At 36.0% G+C, this 18,539-nt stretch overlaps 3 protein-coding genes across 3 annotated transcripts; 1 reads left to right on the top strand and 2 right to left on the bottom strand.

The window, feature by feature from the left end:
- Positions 1-3,374: 3,374 nt before the first annotated feature.
- On the bottom strand, positions 3,375-14,225 carry E(Pc) (Enhancer of Polycomb). The gene is made up of 11 exons (XM_011067604.2): positions 13,466-14,225; positions 11,938-12,734; positions 10,819-10,957; positions 10,424-10,665; positions 9,964-10,220; positions 9,765-9,897; positions 9,339-9,635; positions 8,837-8,988; positions 8,624-8,758; positions 7,401-8,480; positions 3,375-7,191 (listed from the first exon to the last, which is right to left on the bottom strand). The coding sequence occupies exons 2-11, from the start codon at positions 12,088-12,090 to the stop codon at positions 7,074-7,076; spliced, it is 2,706 nt and encodes a 901-aa protein (XP_011065906.1). The 5' UTR covers positions 12,091-12,734; positions 13,466-14,225; the 3' UTR covers positions 3,375-7,073.
- LOC105153000 (uncharacterized) lies at positions 12,766-16,147 on the top strand. The gene is made up of 4 exons (XM_011067603.2): positions 12,766-13,514; positions 14,347-14,721; positions 15,073-15,437; positions 15,511-16,147. The coding sequence occupies exons 1-4, from the start codon at positions 13,418-13,420 to the stop codon at positions 15,640-15,642; spliced, it is 969 nt and encodes a 322-aa protein (XP_011065905.2). The 5' UTR covers positions 12,766-13,417; the 3' UTR covers positions 15,643-16,147.
- Positions 15,686-18,004, bottom strand: trsn (translin). The gene is made up of 5 exons (XM_011067605.2): positions 17,756-18,004; positions 17,095-17,197; positions 16,763-16,978; positions 16,571-16,650; positions 15,686-16,502 (listed from the first exon to the last, which is right to left on the bottom strand). Exons 1-5 carry the CDS (start codon positions 17,837-17,839, stop codon positions 16,248-16,250), a joined length of 738 nt encoding a protein of 245 aa, XP_011065907.1. The 5' UTR covers positions 17,840-18,004; the 3' UTR covers positions 15,686-16,247.
- Positions 18,005-18,539: the final 535 nt, after the last annotated feature.

Raw genomic sequence — 18,539 nt, 5'->3', positions numbered from 1 at the left:
TGCAGGTATGTGTCACACTGCCGTGTCGGATCCGTCAGATAAGGTTAGATTCGCTCTTCCGCGCAGACGCGCGTATCTTGCTTGGCGGGAAACGAGGGCGGCAAAATGTAAATATAATTTCCCGGTGGGAAAAACCCAGCGATTGAGTAAAGACTCAGCACTTTCGCGATGATTACGTCATCCAATAGACATAAAGTTTATAACGAATTTGATCACTTGGATTACTTTTGGAGAGTGCATATTAAAGTATCTGAAGCGACAAAATAATCAACTTTGACAACAAATAATGTTATATTATTCTGTTGAATAACATGACAATATAATTATTCGATATTTAATAAAAATATTTATGCTTTCACATTTGTAAACTATAAATATTTTAAACAATTAAATTAATAAATTTATTTATAAACTTATTTAATTTAAATAATTTCTAAGTTCATGTATAGCACTAATACTAACTTTTAGTATGCACTAATTTAGTAATACCAGTGATTGCATTCGCTATTACGCATTTATAGACATAAGTTTATAAATGTGTAACAAAAATAAAACGTCAATTGAACGTAAAAACGCATGTTTTAAGATATCCTGTTATCTCTTACAAGAAAATATACATTCTATCACATTTATACGGAAAAAAAAAATTTTGTGAGAAAAGATTTGTCTTATACAAATTTAACAAAGTTAAAGCATTAATCCTGAAGAGTTAGGTAAGCTTTAAAAAAACAGAGAAAAGAAAGATTGTTCAATAGCCAGCGTAATCGGAATTTATTTTGGCAGGTCCACTGAGTTCGGATTTTATCGTTTGATGTATCAAATTTTCTCAAAACGTAAGAACGACGCTTTATCTATTTTTCTCTCGTTCAACAAATACAAAGAAACGGGATTCGTGACGCGCTTTTTAAAAGTCTTGTTGCTGCTGCGTGACGAACGCAAACGAAACGGATGCAACCAAATTTTAGATTCATATCAATTGCATTCGGCTCGCCGAGTTGCTCATAAGTATTGTATACAGCGAATTGTGACCTAACACGTCGCATTCTTTTCTCTCTCTCTCTCTCTCTCTCTCTCTCTCTCTCTCTCTCTCTCTCATTTTATATATTTTTATCTTTATATATATATATATGTATATATATGCATACATAAATATATATACACACACACAGATATATATGTATTTATGTATGTCGTGTTTGCATGTACAGAGCCCACGAGATGCGCTACGTATATACGTACATATGTATACGAATATGTACAAGTCATTCGGTACGCATCCGCCGGTTTCGTTCTTCTCCCTCCCCCTCAAAGTTACACGCTAATTAGAATATATTTAATAGCCAAAAAATGCAACCCGTAAATTGACTTATAATATATGTATATATACACACACACACACACTCAATTAATTATGTCCGCTACCTCGCGCGCGCCGTTAATCGCAATGATTACGAATAATTAATACTTAGGTCTCTATACATAAATTGCGGGGAAATGCCGACTCGTCCACCTGATAACACCTCTCTATTCTTTATCGTGGCAACAATAAACATCGAAATAATATCTCTCGTGTTTGGACGAAACGATTGCAACTGAAAGCTTGGAAAGATAAAACGTATAATTAAATTATATAATAATATGCGTAATAATTTCATATAATTTACATAATAATATGAGTAATAATTTATGTGTCGAGTATCGCAGCTTTCTCGATAAATAAGACGTTGCACAGCGTCGAGGGGTGTTAACAGGTGACGGACTTGATCAGACGATGTGTCGTAATCGAGGAACAGGTCGAAGGGCCGTCCGGAGTTAACGTTCTACGGGATGTCCTGTAAGTCCAGCTTTGTAGGGCATATGCATTTCATTTTATGACCGCATAATCTTTATAATGAAAACAGTAGTAGACACATTTTGAGCAGATTATATAAAGCTTTGTCTTATCCTTTTTTATTGTTTTTTTTCCTACAATGCTGGATTCGTGCAACATATTCTGTATGTACACATCCCATACATGTACACGATCGTATATAGAACTTTCAGTGTCTCCCTTCAGCTCCCGACTATTTCAGTCCTTCGACTATATAAATGTTCTTGTCAAGAGAGATTACTTGTGCCCAAAGTCTCGCGTTCAAATTGGAGCTTTGGCTGAAGCGTCGTCTCCTTTTTCTCTTCTTTCATTTATTTGTTTCTTTCCTTTTTCGTTCCGATCGGACCTTCCTGTGTCGCACAGCGACGCGGAAGCCCTATACCGTATTCACAGAATAAAATACATGTATATAAGTAGGTACACATCGTGCCTCGACGCGTTGATATTAAATCGTAAATCTGTATTAACACGCAGAAAAAGTGTCGTGGAGCTTTCTCGTCTAGGTAGATCTATTGACCAGGTTTAAGCTCATTCCTTTCCTTCCGATAATCGTGTTCCCTACGCATAAACGAGCCGGCTTATCCTTTCTTCGCCTTCATCTCGACCATCAATTCGGAATATTTGCATTGATCGGTCTTAACTTCTACTTATATGATACACTATTGTTTCTTGCGAATGCAACGAATTAGGTAAACACGAAGTCTCACCATTCGAGATACGACCGACCTCTCTATTTCGCTTCTTCTCCTCTTCTTCTTTTCTTTCGATCAATAAATTTTTCGGAACGTCTTTCAATGGGAATCCAATCGAAGCGTACGCAAGACGAACAGTTATCGGTCTTAGCCGCAGTGGAATTTCGTGTTTGCCAAACCAGAGAAATGTAAAGCGAACTCAGTCTTTGGTTGGAGCGATCCTCAAATCTCGATTCTCGACGTTTTATTTAACTTTAATGGCTATCGGATTACCTTTAACATTAATAAATTTTATATAAAAATCCATATACATCCGCTATACGTTGTTCTTAAAGCATTCCAACTAAAATAAACGATTTTACCTCTTCTCTTTACAAATACATTCTCGAATCTTTATTTTCCTTTTCCTCCATTTCGTTCGCATAAAGTCGCTCGTTCTTCTCAAAATCATTTGGCGGAAGAGTTATCGCTTCTTTCGTTTTCAAGGCGTCGCTAGAAATCTCAATACGCAGCATATACATATATACGCTGTACGTATGGCGTCTCTGTTGTGTATGTGTACGTGTATGTGTTTACGGTAAGCAGATAACGTTTATAAAAGCTAGATACTATGAATACACGAGAGCAAACAAGATGGAGAGAACGGAGGAATTTCGGTTTCACGCTCAACAGTGAATCTGAGAAAAACGAGAGAAAAGACGAAGTATCTAAAGTATGTACAAACACGTGTCATAAAACGGATCTCACAAAAAAAAGAGCACGTCCCGACAATGTACAGGCGAAAGTGTGAAGATCTTAATCAAAATAATAAGTTCTATCCAGGATAAAATTTCTTTATTACTCCTCCTTTCTAAAATCGTCTTGAAATTCATAAATTTTCATACACATTTCGCTGTGCGTCTACCACAACAACGTTTCTTTTTTTTTTTAATTACAGTTATTCAGTTAATTAATTACCTAAAATTAAGAGATACAATAAGCGTAATTATTTTTATATGTACAATATATCTGATTTTTTTTTATTTCATTTTATTACGATTTCGAAAAGTTTCCCTACGATTTTTGTAATCACTCGCACCATAATCTTACTCCCCCTCATTCTCGCATTTTACGGCTGGCGACGAATCGTTTTATGGCTCGCTACCGCGAGAGATTCCTTTGAGACCAGGCGTTCACAGATCAGAAATCAAGAATTCCTTGTTTACTCCGGCAATTATACTCAATGATCAGTGTCTGCATAGTTTAATTTGCAACAAATAACAATCAATTGCTGCATAATCTCAAATTCATCATTCGTTCTTGTACACGGTTATTCTGTTTGCAATAACAAGAAAAGTACAGCTATCAGTATATGTCAAAGAAGAATATGAGAGTCGAGTGTGACTATAAAGTACAAAAGTGATCTGTTTCTCTGCAAGGCACTCCGACCAAACAATCGTTCTGATCTGTTTCTCTCTCTCTCTCTCTCTCTCTCTCTCTCTCTCTCTCTCTCTCTCTCTCGCGCGCTCTCTCTCGCTCTCTCTCTCAATATCCCGAAAAGATATTATTAATTTGGAAAAGTCCAAAACACTGTAAGTGTTTATAAAAGTAAAATACACAGTCAACAAATCATCAGTTCGATCACAAAGATAATCTCTCGTTTCTTCTATATGTTTTTTAATATTTTTACATTTTCATATTTTGCAATTTGATGAAGAAGATAGAAAAGCAAGTGGTGTCCTATAGAAAGACTAAGAGAGGAAGAGAGCTGTTATACATGTTATCTATATGTGGAAAACTCAGGAGAGATACTATGTTTTTTTTTCATGGTAATGAATCAAATACCGAGTTAGCGAAAACGTACATGTTTTACCTAGAGGAAGTTTGTATCGGTTAAATGTACGAGTACGATGAGATATTTTGCTCGAGTAGACTGTAGATACATTCAAGATAATTTGTTCAGTTGTATCAACAGATTCTACCTCTCGAACTTTGAGGCGAATTACATGTACACCAGTGAAGGGAACGAATGCCACTCATAATTTGATGACGTTGCTTTCTCGGAGGATAACGTTGAAATACCTGTCCAAACAGAGATTTAATGGCACGCCCGAATTTTATTAGCATGCTCGAATCTCTCAATATGCCTATAACATGTGGCAAGATTCACATGGGTTTGAATTCCGACATTCGTATCCGCATTTGTATATTCGAGAGCCATAAGAATTCTATTCTACAAATAAGAACACGTATCGAACAGCTTTTTGACGTTTACGTTTATCTACGGTATGGAATACCGAGTCTGTGAGAGGACAGATAAAAGTGTGATATGAAGTGCAGTATCGTAATAGCTTGCTTCGATCTTATAATTATCTTGCTTCGTTAAATTCATTTATACGGGAGAAATATAAAAAAAGTCACGAAATAAATTCGCGTGTAGAAGAACACATGTACAGTTAATGAATCTGCCTTTAGAGACAATGAAATTTAACCGCTTGTACATCTACTTTGCCAAACACCATAACTCGAAGTATTTCCCTACATCGATAGTGGTAGTAATTTCAGTCACTGATGTGAAAGACGTAAGTATTTTTACACATTGCTCCCAGCAGGGTTGGTAAAAACATATTTTAAACAATTTAAAACATGCTTAATTATTGTTTTAAATATATTTTAAACATGTTTTTTTATAATACTGTTTAAAGTACATTTGAAACATTACGAAACATATTTAAGAAGAAACATAATGTCTTATTCTTAAATAAAAAAAAATAAATAAAAAAAATTTAAAAAAAAATAAAAAATATTAGTTTTTGCCAACCCTGGCCCCCAGTGAGCTTTGTAGATTCTAACACAGTATGTAATGATCCTTCCGCGCAAACACAATTCCAGTGATACAAGCTTCCCAAACGCAACATTATAAAGTTACATTATATTATAATTGCATATCGGTCGCGTATAATACGTGCCGACGGATATGCAGGTATCAAAATGTACATTTTGGCGATTATTGAAGAGAAAGAGGGGAAAAAAAGAAAATCGATTTTACGATTACAATGACTTAATGCTATCAAAGATTAATTGATAACAATAGCTTCAATATTTCACAGCCTGGAAGCCTTTAACGTAGTATTATATATATGTATATATATAATATATATATATGTATATAAGGAGCATTACTATATAAAGTCGTACAATACTCGCGAACCGAAACTATATACAGTATTAAGAAAAATCGTACACTTTTGTAAGAAATTAATTAATCTACTTTCCTGTAGTATTACTTATCTGGAAAGCGACGAGATGTAATTCGAGCATATTCTATTGTACTTACAAGCAGATTACTATACAATCTCCACCAATTGCTAATGTAATGTTTTGTATCTATTTTCCATACACTGTTGCGAATGAAACTTACAGGAAACTATCCGAAATCATTTCTTTTCCAAAACAACGATCTGATTTTATTCGATTTTAGGACAAAACAATTTCTAATCGGACCACACGTCCATGTAAAGCTTTTATATTTTCGAGTGTCTACTTTGAATGGTATAGATGTTGAGATATATAAAACTAAAAAGATTTTTTTGTAGAATTTCAATAATTAAATAATCAATGCTGTGTCTGAGAAAGCTTGTTGCATTATTGTGCGTCCAATTATTGTATAATTGAACGATATTGATCTGATAAATAAGAAATTTTTAAGTCAAGATAAACGTAATTAATTTACATTGTCGATTTTCGATCATGGTTTTCCTTGCATTGAACGAACGAGATTATTTCAGACTATTGTCACTAAAAACAATAGAGAAGTATTGCACGCTATATTTCGACGAGTAACTTAATGATACACACAATCTCTTTTACTTTTTTTTTACAGTTAAGCTATTCGTGTAGTTAGAACCCAATTTGTGTCCTTAGACTATATATTATTCCCTATTCTTAAAGACAAAGAAAAAAACGAGCACTATTATGAAAAACGTTAGTGCTAATTTCAGCTAATCAGATAGATTAGTTTCTCTCGGAATCTTAAGTACCTTCCAACAAGCGACTCAGTACAATAATCTTCTTATCTTTGTTTACATTGGCGAACAAGGATGTACTGTGTCACACCGTGTCATCATATGTGTTCTCTTGTTGGAAGGTACTTCTTGCATCTACAAAAACAATGGCAATATTTTTCACATGGCTATTGAGCGTATTTAACGGTAAATTGCTATTGATCGTTCAATGAGCAAGGAAAAAGATAATTTGAAGAATACGGAGCACAATCTCTCCAACGGAGAGAAGACAAAGAAACTTGGTACTTGCATTAGAATCCACGCATTCGCTGATTAGTGTCGCCATGATAAAACAACTGATTGGAGGAGCAATTGTACCTAGCCGTATCGCTCTTTCACGTCAACATAGAGCAGTATATCATCACGCGTCCGATCTCCCGCCTGAAGCAGATCATCATAGGCAAGGTAAGAGAATTAGCGAAGCCCCCAGTGACGTATTGGCGGCAACAGGGGTGCCGATAGCAGGCATCATGTCACTTCCATCGCCAGTGAATTTGTTTTGTTCGCCCGTACAAGCTGCTGCTGCTGCGGTTTGCTATCGCATGGCGAACTGTCCACTCCATCCACTTCCATATCCAAACTTTCACTAAAATCAAACGAATAATAAATCACAATAAAGTTTAAAACAATGTTTAATTAAAATTTTGTAAGATCATGCCATCGCATTCCAGTTATTGAATCATCATGATGCTCCTGCTAGATCCTGGTATTTCAAGCGTTCGCGAAAAAGATTCGTTAGCTTTTTTCTAATTATGTAAGATTTCTAATTACATAATTGTAAGCATAATGAATTACCTATTACTATTAAGCGTAATTTCCCCGGACGTTGGGACCTGTGGCGCCTGATTTTGCGTCTGCTGTTGCTGCTTCCTCGCTAGGGTCGCCAATTTACTTTGCGTTATCAGGCCGGGTAACAGATTGGACGGCGGATGCTTCTGTGGCAGAACTAATGTGGACTGTTGGTTGTTCATAACGTGAGTGCTATTCGTCAGGTTATTAGAGTTGTTTATGTGCGGCAGAGGGCCGTTCTGGTGGCTATTGCCAAAGTTTGTGACGTTACTGCCGTTACCGCTACTGCTACTACTGCTACCACCACCGCCACCACCGCTGCCGCCGCATGTGGTACTCGCACTAAACACTCTAACATTTGCACTACCACCGCCACTACCACCACCACCACCGCAGCTACTACCATTCCTATTATTTGTCGGACTAGTCAAAGATTTCGAGAGAATGGAAGCAGCGGCACTATTGTTCGGCAATTGTCTGTGCTGCTGCTTGGGTTGATGATTCGATTGTGTATCGACCACGGCACTGACACCGACAGTGCACTGCGTGGACATTGTACTCGATGCCACGATAGCTTGATTGGTCGTACACGCGACGACGGAGGACAAAGTAGGAATCGACGAAGAACTCGTAGAAGTATGTACAACACTAGAACCACCACTACATTGGATAAGCCGGGTATGCTGTGCCATAGTGAGCGGCGCGAACAGATTATTCACGAGCGGTGTCACCACAAAATGTGAACTACCCAGCTCGCCGTCTGTCCGTGATTCGTTCACGCTGCTATCTGAGAGACCACTAACGCACGCACTACCCGTATTACTAAGGCTCGCCTCTGCGAGCTCCATGTCTGACATGGTGTCCATCACGAAGTAATCCGCGATATTGAACTCCGACGTAAATGGCGATTCGTCACCCGCGCGTTCCGGCTCCACCTCGATGCATATGGACGTCGCGTCAGGTGGGAACGGGTATGGAAGCTTGGATCGAGACATTGTTGGCTCAACGTCCGAGTCCGTGTCGTCAGTACTTTCCTCGCTTGGACTATGCACCGACACAGGCGGAGTCTTTGGTCGAAAATGTAACCTGCCCAAGACAGAAATACAAATGTAACAAATACGTAATACAATTATGTATAAAAGTTATTTTTCCTTCATTGATGAGTATAAATAATATTAAATATTCTTTAAATATAAATGTAATTTAATAATAAATATTGAAAAGCGTACCACTCTTGTTTGATGGTAGTCGTTGCTGTAGTAGTCACGTTCGAATCCATTGTCTCGCGATTGGAGTCATGTATCGTGAAATCTAAAGTAGACCATATATCATCCATATCGGCCGTACAGCGGTCTAATATTACTCTACAAATCATCAAGAAAACGAACAGTCAAATAAATGTCATTGTATCTCAACATTTATCAGCTCAATAGATATCATACCTGCCACCACGACCAATTCTCCGTCGTGCGAAGCCAATACACCTTGGCATCGGTTTGCTAATGCTAGTCAGCGCAAACCTGTACTTTTTATCAGCAATACCGCCTTCGTTTTTATCACACCAAGGCCAATTTCCAAAACCACCTGATACAGGCTGTGCAAAGAGAAAAGTTTAAAATTCTAAGAAATCATTGACTATTTCTATCTTAATGACTTGTTTAATTGCAGCAACTTATAGAAAGGACTCTAGGCTTATATCGTAGATAATCTCAATATCAATTGATCCAATCAGGCAATGATCACAATAATTAATCAACTCAACATCATTACTGTACTTATATTTACAAAAAAAAATGAATTAAAATATGATGCATCAGAGTATTTAATTTCAGCTTAGCCCAAAAACAGGATTCTTTTTCTTATTTATTCTTATCGGTCTAATTTCTATCAATAATAAACTAAATAGAATTATATTTTGAGAAAAAAAAACGTATAGTAACTTACCGGTAAATAAGAGCTATTCCTATTTCGACGAAAGGCGAATTGACCCTCGTCTGCAGTGTCTTCGTCATCGCGATCAGAGGGTAATGAGGGCTGGGAGTGTGACGGAAGCGGACTATCTTCATCTGAACTGATGAGCGGGTCCAACCCGCTTCCGAGAACTCCTGGGCGATTTCCTCGACCTCCACCACTACCAGTTCCGCTACGAATACCAGTGTCGTCCAAACTTCCTCCTCTGCTATCCGTTTTATGTTTTCGCTTTTTGTACTGTCTCTTTTCTTTCCTGGGTACTACTTCATCCTAAATTAAAAGAAAATTATGTTAAAAATTATACTATATAGCAGAAGGCAATATTGCTCCTTCGGAACATCCTAAAGATAATTTAATTATTAAAGATGAACAAATTCTTTCTTTAAAGCTGATACATACTTTACAAACTTTATTTGTCCAATTTTGATGAACACCGAACTGATTAGTAAAGAGTGGAGCAAACGCTGGTCTCGGTGCCTTTAACGCCGACACCTCTGATAATATTTGTCCACTGAAATCTTGCGCTTGATATCTGTAAAATTTCCATTTAACAAATACTGTAATGCATACCAAGATGTCATCATAGTTTCGTACAAACCGTTTCTCGTAAATCTCGATCGTGAGATGCAGATGTTCACGTTTTGTTTTTTCTCGGCGTTTCACCATTTCCAAAAGCGTGACTGCTCTACTAAGATCCCTACGAAGCTTTAACATTTTCTCATAGCTGGTTTCATCGTTTTTGCGATTCTTACGCGTTTGCATTTTCTCAGTACGTCGTCTGAATGCAAAATATGGATTATTGGCAGCAGAGCCAAATCGATTCTCTGTTTTAACAGTTAACAGCAAAGGATGTTGCTGTGGAAAATATATGTTATTATTAATATTGTATTCAAGAAATTAATTTAAAAATATAAAAAAATTTTAATTTTATGAAAAAAAAATAAAGAGAAAACTCATAGAATAAAATTTATACACATTCCTATCTTTCTAAATTAATAATAAATATAATCTAAGTAGTACATAACCTCAAAAGTACATTATAAAAATGTGATACTTACAGTTTTGAGACGCTTGTTGAGCCAATAATCAAACACTGCGATAATCAAATCATCATCCTCCTTCAAAAGTGCCTTGGCTTCGTTAAGGGTAACTACCGTTTGTCCTGAACTTTTCTCCAGACGATCCATCATTTCCTCAAATTGGAGAGGAGTTAATTCCATCTTACGGCTTTGTAGTGCAACCCATTTTTCGTCTTCAGAATCCATATCGTAATCAGGTATGTCTTGTTCCATAGCAAAGGCTGCAAAAAGAAGTAAATCCAATTATATATATATATATATATATATATATATATATATATGTATATATATATATATATATAAAATTATCTATCGAAGATTAACACAAATTTAAAAAATATAATATAATAAAAACAATTTTAATATGCTCTTACGTTGCATATGTATTAATTGACGAGGCAGCTTATAATCAGCAGGATATATCTTGTTATAAGTCTCCGCATCTGCCAGATCAGTTACTTCAGGAGTAGGAATGATTAGACCCGTACATATCGCTCTTTGAAGATGATGTTCCTATAACAAATAGAATTATATATTTAATGAGAATCACATTATATTCTCATCTATCACATAATCATCGCTGTTACACATTCATAACACTTTCTGAATATATTTGCATACATATAAAAACATATTCAATATATTTAATAACAAACTTAAATTTTTTACCTTTAACAAACATAATCTTATTATGAGAATTTTATTTCAAACAAGTAGTTAAACATTTGAATACCATAATTATATATAAGCATTGTCAAATTATGTATGAATCAAAGAAAAGTATGAAATTATGAATGAACTTATTTGATTTATTATTATATAAACTGATATTTACTTAATCTCATCTTCAATGTAATGATACATTCTACCACAGCATATACTATACAAAAAATCATACTAGATTTAAGCAATAATAAACTAATAAATTATATTAAAACTCAATAGAAGATTGAAAAATTATGAATGTTTTTATTGATTCAGTGCTACACAACTGCAAATGTGCTTTCAAATTGTAAACAGTGTCTAACGCTACGTATGTGATACGGAGTCAACGAATTGGAACAAAAGGACATCCATTTTTTAATTTTCTTGCAGAAAAAGATTCTGACGTGTCATCGTTTTCAAATTGAAGATTCTTGCACCTAGAAGGTATCGCCAGGACATTGTCCAAGCATGAGGAAAGGAAACATTTGACATTTGGGATATAGGGAGTCAGTGCAACACAGGGTGGCGCGAGAGCTCGCGATTAACAGCGAACCAGACGTTGACATCTATCGCAGGAAGTCGAGTCAAGGGTAGAAGGGTACAGGGAGAACGAGCGAGAATCGCGAGTGAGCTAGTAATTGCGTTAAAGGTGGAAAATTGTTAATTTTCCAGGGTATACGACAACGGGTAGGCCGCCATCTGCCGGTTGTTTACGAAATTTTACGCCGTGGGTAAGATGGCGGACGGGGAAAACATGCTGGAATGAGATGCTGGACGTTCCGACTTACGCATTCCTCCTCCTTTTCCATGCCGCTGGGCATTTGGGGCACCGCGCGGTTAATGGCCGAATAATCTGGCAGATCCGGCAGCTCCTCGGCCATGTAGATCGGCATGGGCTTGGAGGCATCCAGGGCGCGCGCCCTGAACGACAGCTTGCTCATCCTGAGGGCGGCTGGCTCGCGCGTGTTGACAACCAAGGATGGCTGGCCGCACCGTAAGAGGCCAGTCGGGTCGGCTGGGGGGGCCTCGGGTTTCGCGGAACGCCGTGGACCTGGGCTATTGAGGCCTGGCTGGGGGCCCTGGGGCCGAATTACCCGGCACAGAGAGCGCTCAGGGCCTCATCGTTCCCCGGCCATCGCGCTGGAGCACGGTCACTCAGTCACCAAATGAGATATATCACTTTGAAAACATGTTTGCGTGACACGGTCCCTGCTCAAAGCCATCATGGCCGACGCACAGCCATTTAACACACGTTCGGCCGCCGCCGTGCAGTTCCGCGGGCCGACGTGTGCAGCGCGGGAATCGCCGCCGTTGTGACGCGGCCCGCGCACGCCTATTGGCTCCCACGCTCCCGCCGTATCAGCCGTATGCTGAGTACACACCGTACTCCCGTACTCGCTCCACGCGGAACTTTACTCCAACGTTGATCCACAACTAATCATACGACGATACACTCGACAAAAAAGTCAGAATGACACGCACATCTACGTATTGTTTAATAAAATCCGTACTCTCTTATGTCTTTATATTTGCGTTACATACAAATACAATCTCGTGCAGATTCGTGTCCGTTGAACACCTAATTCTGAAACAAGAGTTTACAATTGTAGCATACATTCTTTTGTCCAAAAAAATTAATGTATATTGTTTTGTCTATATTGTCATAATTATGTTCTGGTGCTTCTCGTTACATTATATTTAATTATTGCGATACAACAAGGAGTGAGCATTTTTTTATTATTACAAGGAAAAATGAGGCGTCCCAGGCACGTTCAGTTGGAACTATTCTCGCGGCTTCTGCGCATGCGTCATCGCCGGTGCGACGGGTGCTTGAAGTTAGCTACGGACTACCGTCGACCGCGCCAAATCCGAAATGAGAGATACTTCGCTTTGCGAGATCCATTCGTTTCGATTGCATTCTCTGTATTTAAAATAAAGTAGAGCGTGTTTGTTTTGGGTTTCAGAGAAAGAAATATGAGAAGTTTAGGAGAAGCAACGAGAATGCAGTACTTTACAATGAAGCAAATCAATCTGTCGCGTTTACCGACGAGGCGCTTGAAATTATCTACGCAAAACGTCGCCGTCGAACGGCGCCAAATGCGCGACGGACGCGGTGATACTTCGTCACGTGTCACCGACTCCGTCGATTAAAAAGGGGAGGAAAACGGAAATTAAACGGCGATTATCGCCAGTTATCACACGCTTGACTCACGTAGCCCGCTCGTTGCGGAAATTGCACGGAGTTCGCGACAAAGTTGGGTGTGCAACATGACGCAGACCATTGCTGTCCTGTCTATGATTCCTAGGTTATCTTACCACCTGCGCTCGCAGTTGCCGAATCTGCGCATTTCGAACGTATCACCAGGTAACGGTGCTTTGCACGCGCACGATGCGACGCAACCGCGCCTCGAGACGCGGTTTCCTTGCTCGCTAATCGTCCCGCGTGCCGCCAATAACCCCCTCGCGACGAACACGTGTCGAATTCCCATTGCCACTGGTGGCGGCCTCCTGCTATTCCCGCGAGAGGGCGTACGCGCACCACCGCGGGAAAATTCGATATTATATATCACGTTTCGCCGTGCGAGCCAAACAGTGGCAGGAATTTAATTTTTTAAACATGATGGACGTGCAAAAAATCGATTTTACTAAAAACGCGTTTCAGATCTTATTAATTTAAGATTATCGTAATTTTTAAACACAGATGTACATCATTTTGATTGAAATTTTCCTTAGAATTCTTGTATAAATTTTAGAATTTTTCAGAATTCCTGAATAATTTTATAACTTCATAGAAAATTTCGTAGATCTTTTATACAAATTGAAACACTTTTCAAAAGTATCGAGGAAGTCTACATTTTTTTCTAGAATTGTACACGTGAATTCTAAAATTCTGAGATTTCTAAAATTTCTTGACTTCTGGTGAAATCTTATAAAAAAATCTAAAAGTTTTAGGTATTAGATATTTTTTCAGAAATTATAGAATAAGAAATTTTTTAATATTTCAGACTTCTCATATAAAATTCTAAGAAAATTTTTTCAGTATTTCTGAAAAGTGTTATAATATGTATAAAAATTTTGAAAAAAAAAATTTTCACCTAAACAAAACAAAAAAAATTGCAATATGATAATCGCGACAAAAATATTTACCTCCAAAAAAATATCCACATAGCCATTTAAATATGTATTTTTTTAAATAGGACAAGTTGATACTTTATCCAAACTCAATGAGGCAGAAATATTAATAGCTGACTGTGATTTATTAATACCTTATGCAAACAAGTTGACATCGATCAAATGGATACAGGCGACCTGGGCTGGTTTGGATAAATTCATCCCACATGTGCAAAACACGCGAAGAGATTATATATTGACTCGTTTCTCAGGCGAGTCATTTGGTCTAGCCATGTCTGAGTACGTGATAGCGCAAATTGTCAACTACGAGCGTGACCAGAGACAACAATACGAGAATCAAAGGCTTGCTGAATGGAAACAAGAAGGCAGATTGATAAACCACAGATTTATACATGATTTAACCATAGGTATCTTAGGAATAGGAACAATAGGAAAGTCGGGTAAGCTGTGAATAACAAAACGAATTCAGTTATTTGCATTATACTAGTATAGATTAAAGCATACTAAAAACTGATATACAGGAAATTAGCAAAGCAAATGTAAAAACACATAAATATTTTAAACAATTAAATGCTCAATAATATTATCGTGTCACTCAATAAAATATACATGTATTATTTCATTGTCAAAGTTGATTGTGTCATTGAATTTAAATACTTTATACAAAACAGCTTTTAATATATACTAATCCAATGTAATATGAGTGATCGAATTCATCATTAAGTTTATATAAAACGTATAAGCAAATAATAAAGTTTCAATAAAAATGTTTTCTTTTAATATTTACATAGTTGCAGAGAAGTTAAAGTTATTTGGCGCAAGTATCTGGGGAATGACACGTACCGTTCCGAAAGAGAAATTACCATACCTCGATGAACACAGAACCGTAGATAATTTGCCGGACATCCTGAAAAATTGCGACTACATCATTAATGTGTTACCTTCAACTCAGGATACAATAGGACTTTTAAATGGCAACGTCTTGGAACATTGCAAAGGCAAGAATGCAGTTTTCATGAACATAGGCCGGGGTTCCGTTATTAAAGAAACGGATCTAATAAATGCTCTTGAGCAGAAGTGGATTTCAGCTGCTATTTTAGATGTGTTTGAAAAAGAGCCATTGCCAAAGGAGAGCAAGTTATGGAGCCTTCTACAAGTAATTGTTCTTTGTCAATTATCAACTAAAAAAATTTTAATCTTTAAAATTAACAATACTATTGTCTGTTTAGGTAACAATCTCACCACATAATTCAGGTATAACAACTGCTCATAATGTTGCGAAGCTATTCGCCGCGAATTATGCTAGATATGTAAATGGAGAAAGTATGATAAATGTGTTTGATTTTAATAAAGGTTATTAAAGGTTTAGGATTATACAATGTTTCATCACGATAACAAGAAGCATACACACAATAAATATTTATTGTTAAAATATACGTACAGATTGAAAGAAATATGTTTTAGATATCTTGAGCTTCGTAATTGTTTCTGATAAAGTTTAAGTCACATATAACTTAATCTTATACTTATATAATTTTCCAAAAAATAAAATGCCTATCATTTTTTATACAGTTCTTTAAGATACGTATCTTTAGATTCAAACTATCTATTAAATATAGATATCTCTGTCATAAAATTCGCAAAATAAATTATATAATTACTTATATATAATTTACTTTCGACTAAATAAGTAAAATAAATTAGATGCATACCTCTAAATATTGAAATATTAAACTTTAAGTAACAGTTTTTAAATATAAAAAAAATGAACTATTTTAATATCTGAAATGATTTGATTATATTAGCAATTTATCGATTGTTAATAATCTAAAGTATAAAAATCTAAATAAAGAATATATAAATGTTTTTATATTATATATTATGCATGAACACCATATATCTCTTCGCATGACATTGTACACATGGAGGTATATTAAAGTGAAATATTATGGAAAGATATAGAAACCTATTCAGTAGGCGTCTCTTCAGTAGGCGTTTCTTCAATAGGCCGTGGGGACGAAACCAAACCGCGGATGCACAAGTCGTACACTACCTCTTCAATTTTTTTTACGTCATACTTGAGAGCATCAAAACGTTTCCTCAATATATCATTCTTTAAGTTTAACAGCCGAAATCCTGCGTTTAATTTATTAACGAATGTTGCGATTTCTATTGGCCAAGAATAATGACCATTCGTGACGCTATTTACAGCAAAACGGCTCTAAAAAGAACATAGTTATGAAACTGTTATGTGAGAAGAATATACATACCATTATAGAAAATACATACTAATTCAGCAGACAACTGAAGCAGACCCAGTAAAAAATCTTCTAGATCCAAATGGAAGCCGTCCTCTCTGTTATTTTTTACTGCAAGAAAAATGAAAATTATTCTGAGTTTATCAAAATTAAGTATAGTATGTAAAAGCAAATGTTTAAATGCACAGAATTATTTAAACATTAAATATGGTTATTTATATACCTCCTAATATATCTGCAACAGTTTTCTTGTCAACTAAGAATTTAATTTCGAAATATATTACTAGAGCAACTAGAAAGCACAGCCTTTGAGTGACAAAACGCCATTGATCGTGATAACGATAATACTGATTGTTTGGTACCACTTCAGCAAGACTCGCATATTGTATTTTTATGTCTGCAAATATCTCTCTTGCTTTTGAACAATATTTCGATACAACTGTAATTTATCAATAACAAATAAATTATTATATATAATATATATTTTATATTATATATATATATATATATATATATATATATGAAATTCTATAAAATTTATGTTTAAAAACATACTTATATTTTCCTCCATTGTGCGATGAACTGTGTGAATATTTTGCAATGTCATCAATATATCCCTAGAATTTTTCTCGATATTCTTCACAATAACACGGATTTGCTAAAACGAAAAGTAAAATTTGATAAAACACTGAAAACATATTTTGCTTCTTATGTCTTGATTTTATCTCCTGCTTTTTCTCTTCCTTTGCCGTTCAATCAACAACCATGTTTCTGATCCAAAGTTGGTTTTGGGAGACAGAAAACGATAAGAAAAATGCGATAAGAGAATGTGAGAGATACAAAAATCAGGCTTAAAAGATACGGAAAACAATCTGCTTTTAGCAGCACAAGAAGAGAGTCGATAACACCCTTCAATATACTTTTTGAATTCTTTAAAATGGAATTTCATTCTAAAGATTGAAAAGTGAGCCAGTCTTGAAAAAGACTGGCTTAATTTTCAATCTTTGAGAGTGAGATTTCACTCTTCAAAATGACAATTTATGTTGAGAATGTGGAATTAGCGTTACAATAGACAAGCTGTTAAATTTGAGCGCTTTTGTGAACCTCAAAATTTAAACGGAAAATTGAAAAAGAAATAGGAAGATACGAAATTGCACACGATCTAGTTCACAACATAACCTAATCAGAGTCCGTTCTCGAACACATCAATACACACCTCGCGTATTTCTTGCTCGTTGTTCAGACAGTCTTGGAATGAAGTGAACATCTTTGTTATCCTAGAGGACATGGTGTATTCCATGCTGTCTTATTTCCGAGGAAAAGTTACTTTCGCAACACTGGACTGTGTACGAATCACGCACCGATCAATCTTGTCAAATAAACCAGAATGAATGTCGCAACAATCTACAAACAACGACGTAACATTTGTGCGCCATCGAGCATACTACGTGGCCACATGATTCACTGGTTCGATCACAGATGGCGACACTGGGCAGTTTTCGCGCGCGTTAGTGTGTCAAGTTACAATTAGATGGCGCTAGTTCGATTATTCGTCAGCTACGTTCAGCGTTAAATTTCATTTTTCACACTTAATAAAAAAAATGAACGATATTTATGTATTATTTAAATATAACATGCAAATAACAGAACATATTTATATATTATTACTAAATAAAAAAATATAGCCCGATTTTATTATATTTAAACAAGATATTTCTTTCGAGATAATTAATTTCTTATTAAAGCTTAATTATCTAAGTTCCAATATTAAATCAGATTTATTATTAATTATGTTAAACATGTATTTCTACGCATTTTTATAGCCTGCTACACACACGTCGTTTATTAATTCATAATATACGAAACAGCGGTATATAATTTTATCAGTTATTAATGTTTGTCATTTTTATAGTCAATCCTAATAAATTCATCTTTATTTGCATATAAATTAGGACGACAATTAAAGACGAAAAAATTTGATTTTTTTAAAATCTCTCTCT

This window comes from Acromyrmex echinatior, chromosome 10 (assembly GCF_024713525.1).
Source record: "Acromyrmex echinatior isolate Ae372 chromosome 10, ASM2471352v2, whole genome shotgun sequence".
NCBI classification, from domain to species: domain Eukaryota; kingdom Metazoa; phylum Arthropoda; class Insecta; order Hymenoptera; family Formicidae; genus Acromyrmex; species Acromyrmex echinatior.
The sequence above is the reverse complement of the archived record's forward strand: the minus strand, read 5'-3'. Positions and strand labels throughout refer to the sequence as shown.

Excerpts from the sequence above, each read along its gene's own strand:
- LOC105153000 (XM_011067603.2), top strand. The coding sequence starts at position 13,418 with ATGACGCAGACCATTGCTGTCCTGTCTATGATTCCTAGGTTATCTTAC. Across the intron at positions 13,515-14,346 it reads CATTTCGAACGTATCACCAG|GACAAGTTGATACTTTATCC; the intron begins GTAACGGTGCTT and ends TTTTTTAAATAG. Across the intron at positions 15,438-15,510 it reads AGTTATGGAGCCTTCTACAA|GTAACAATCTCACCACATAA; the intron begins GTAATTGTTCTT and ends TTGTCTGTTTAG.
- trsn (XM_011067605.2), bottom strand. The coding sequence starts at position 17,839 with ATGGAATACACCATGTCCTCTAGGATAACAAAGATGTTCACTTCATTC. Across the intron at positions 17,198-17,755 it reads ACGAGCAAGAAATACGCGAG|CAAATCCGTGTTATTGTGAA; the intron begins GTGTGTATTGAT and ends TTTTCGTTTTAG. Across the intron at positions 16,651-16,762 it reads TGTTGCAGATATATTAGGAG|TAAAAAATAACAGAGAGGAC; the intron begins GTATATAAATAA and ends TTTTTCTTGCAG.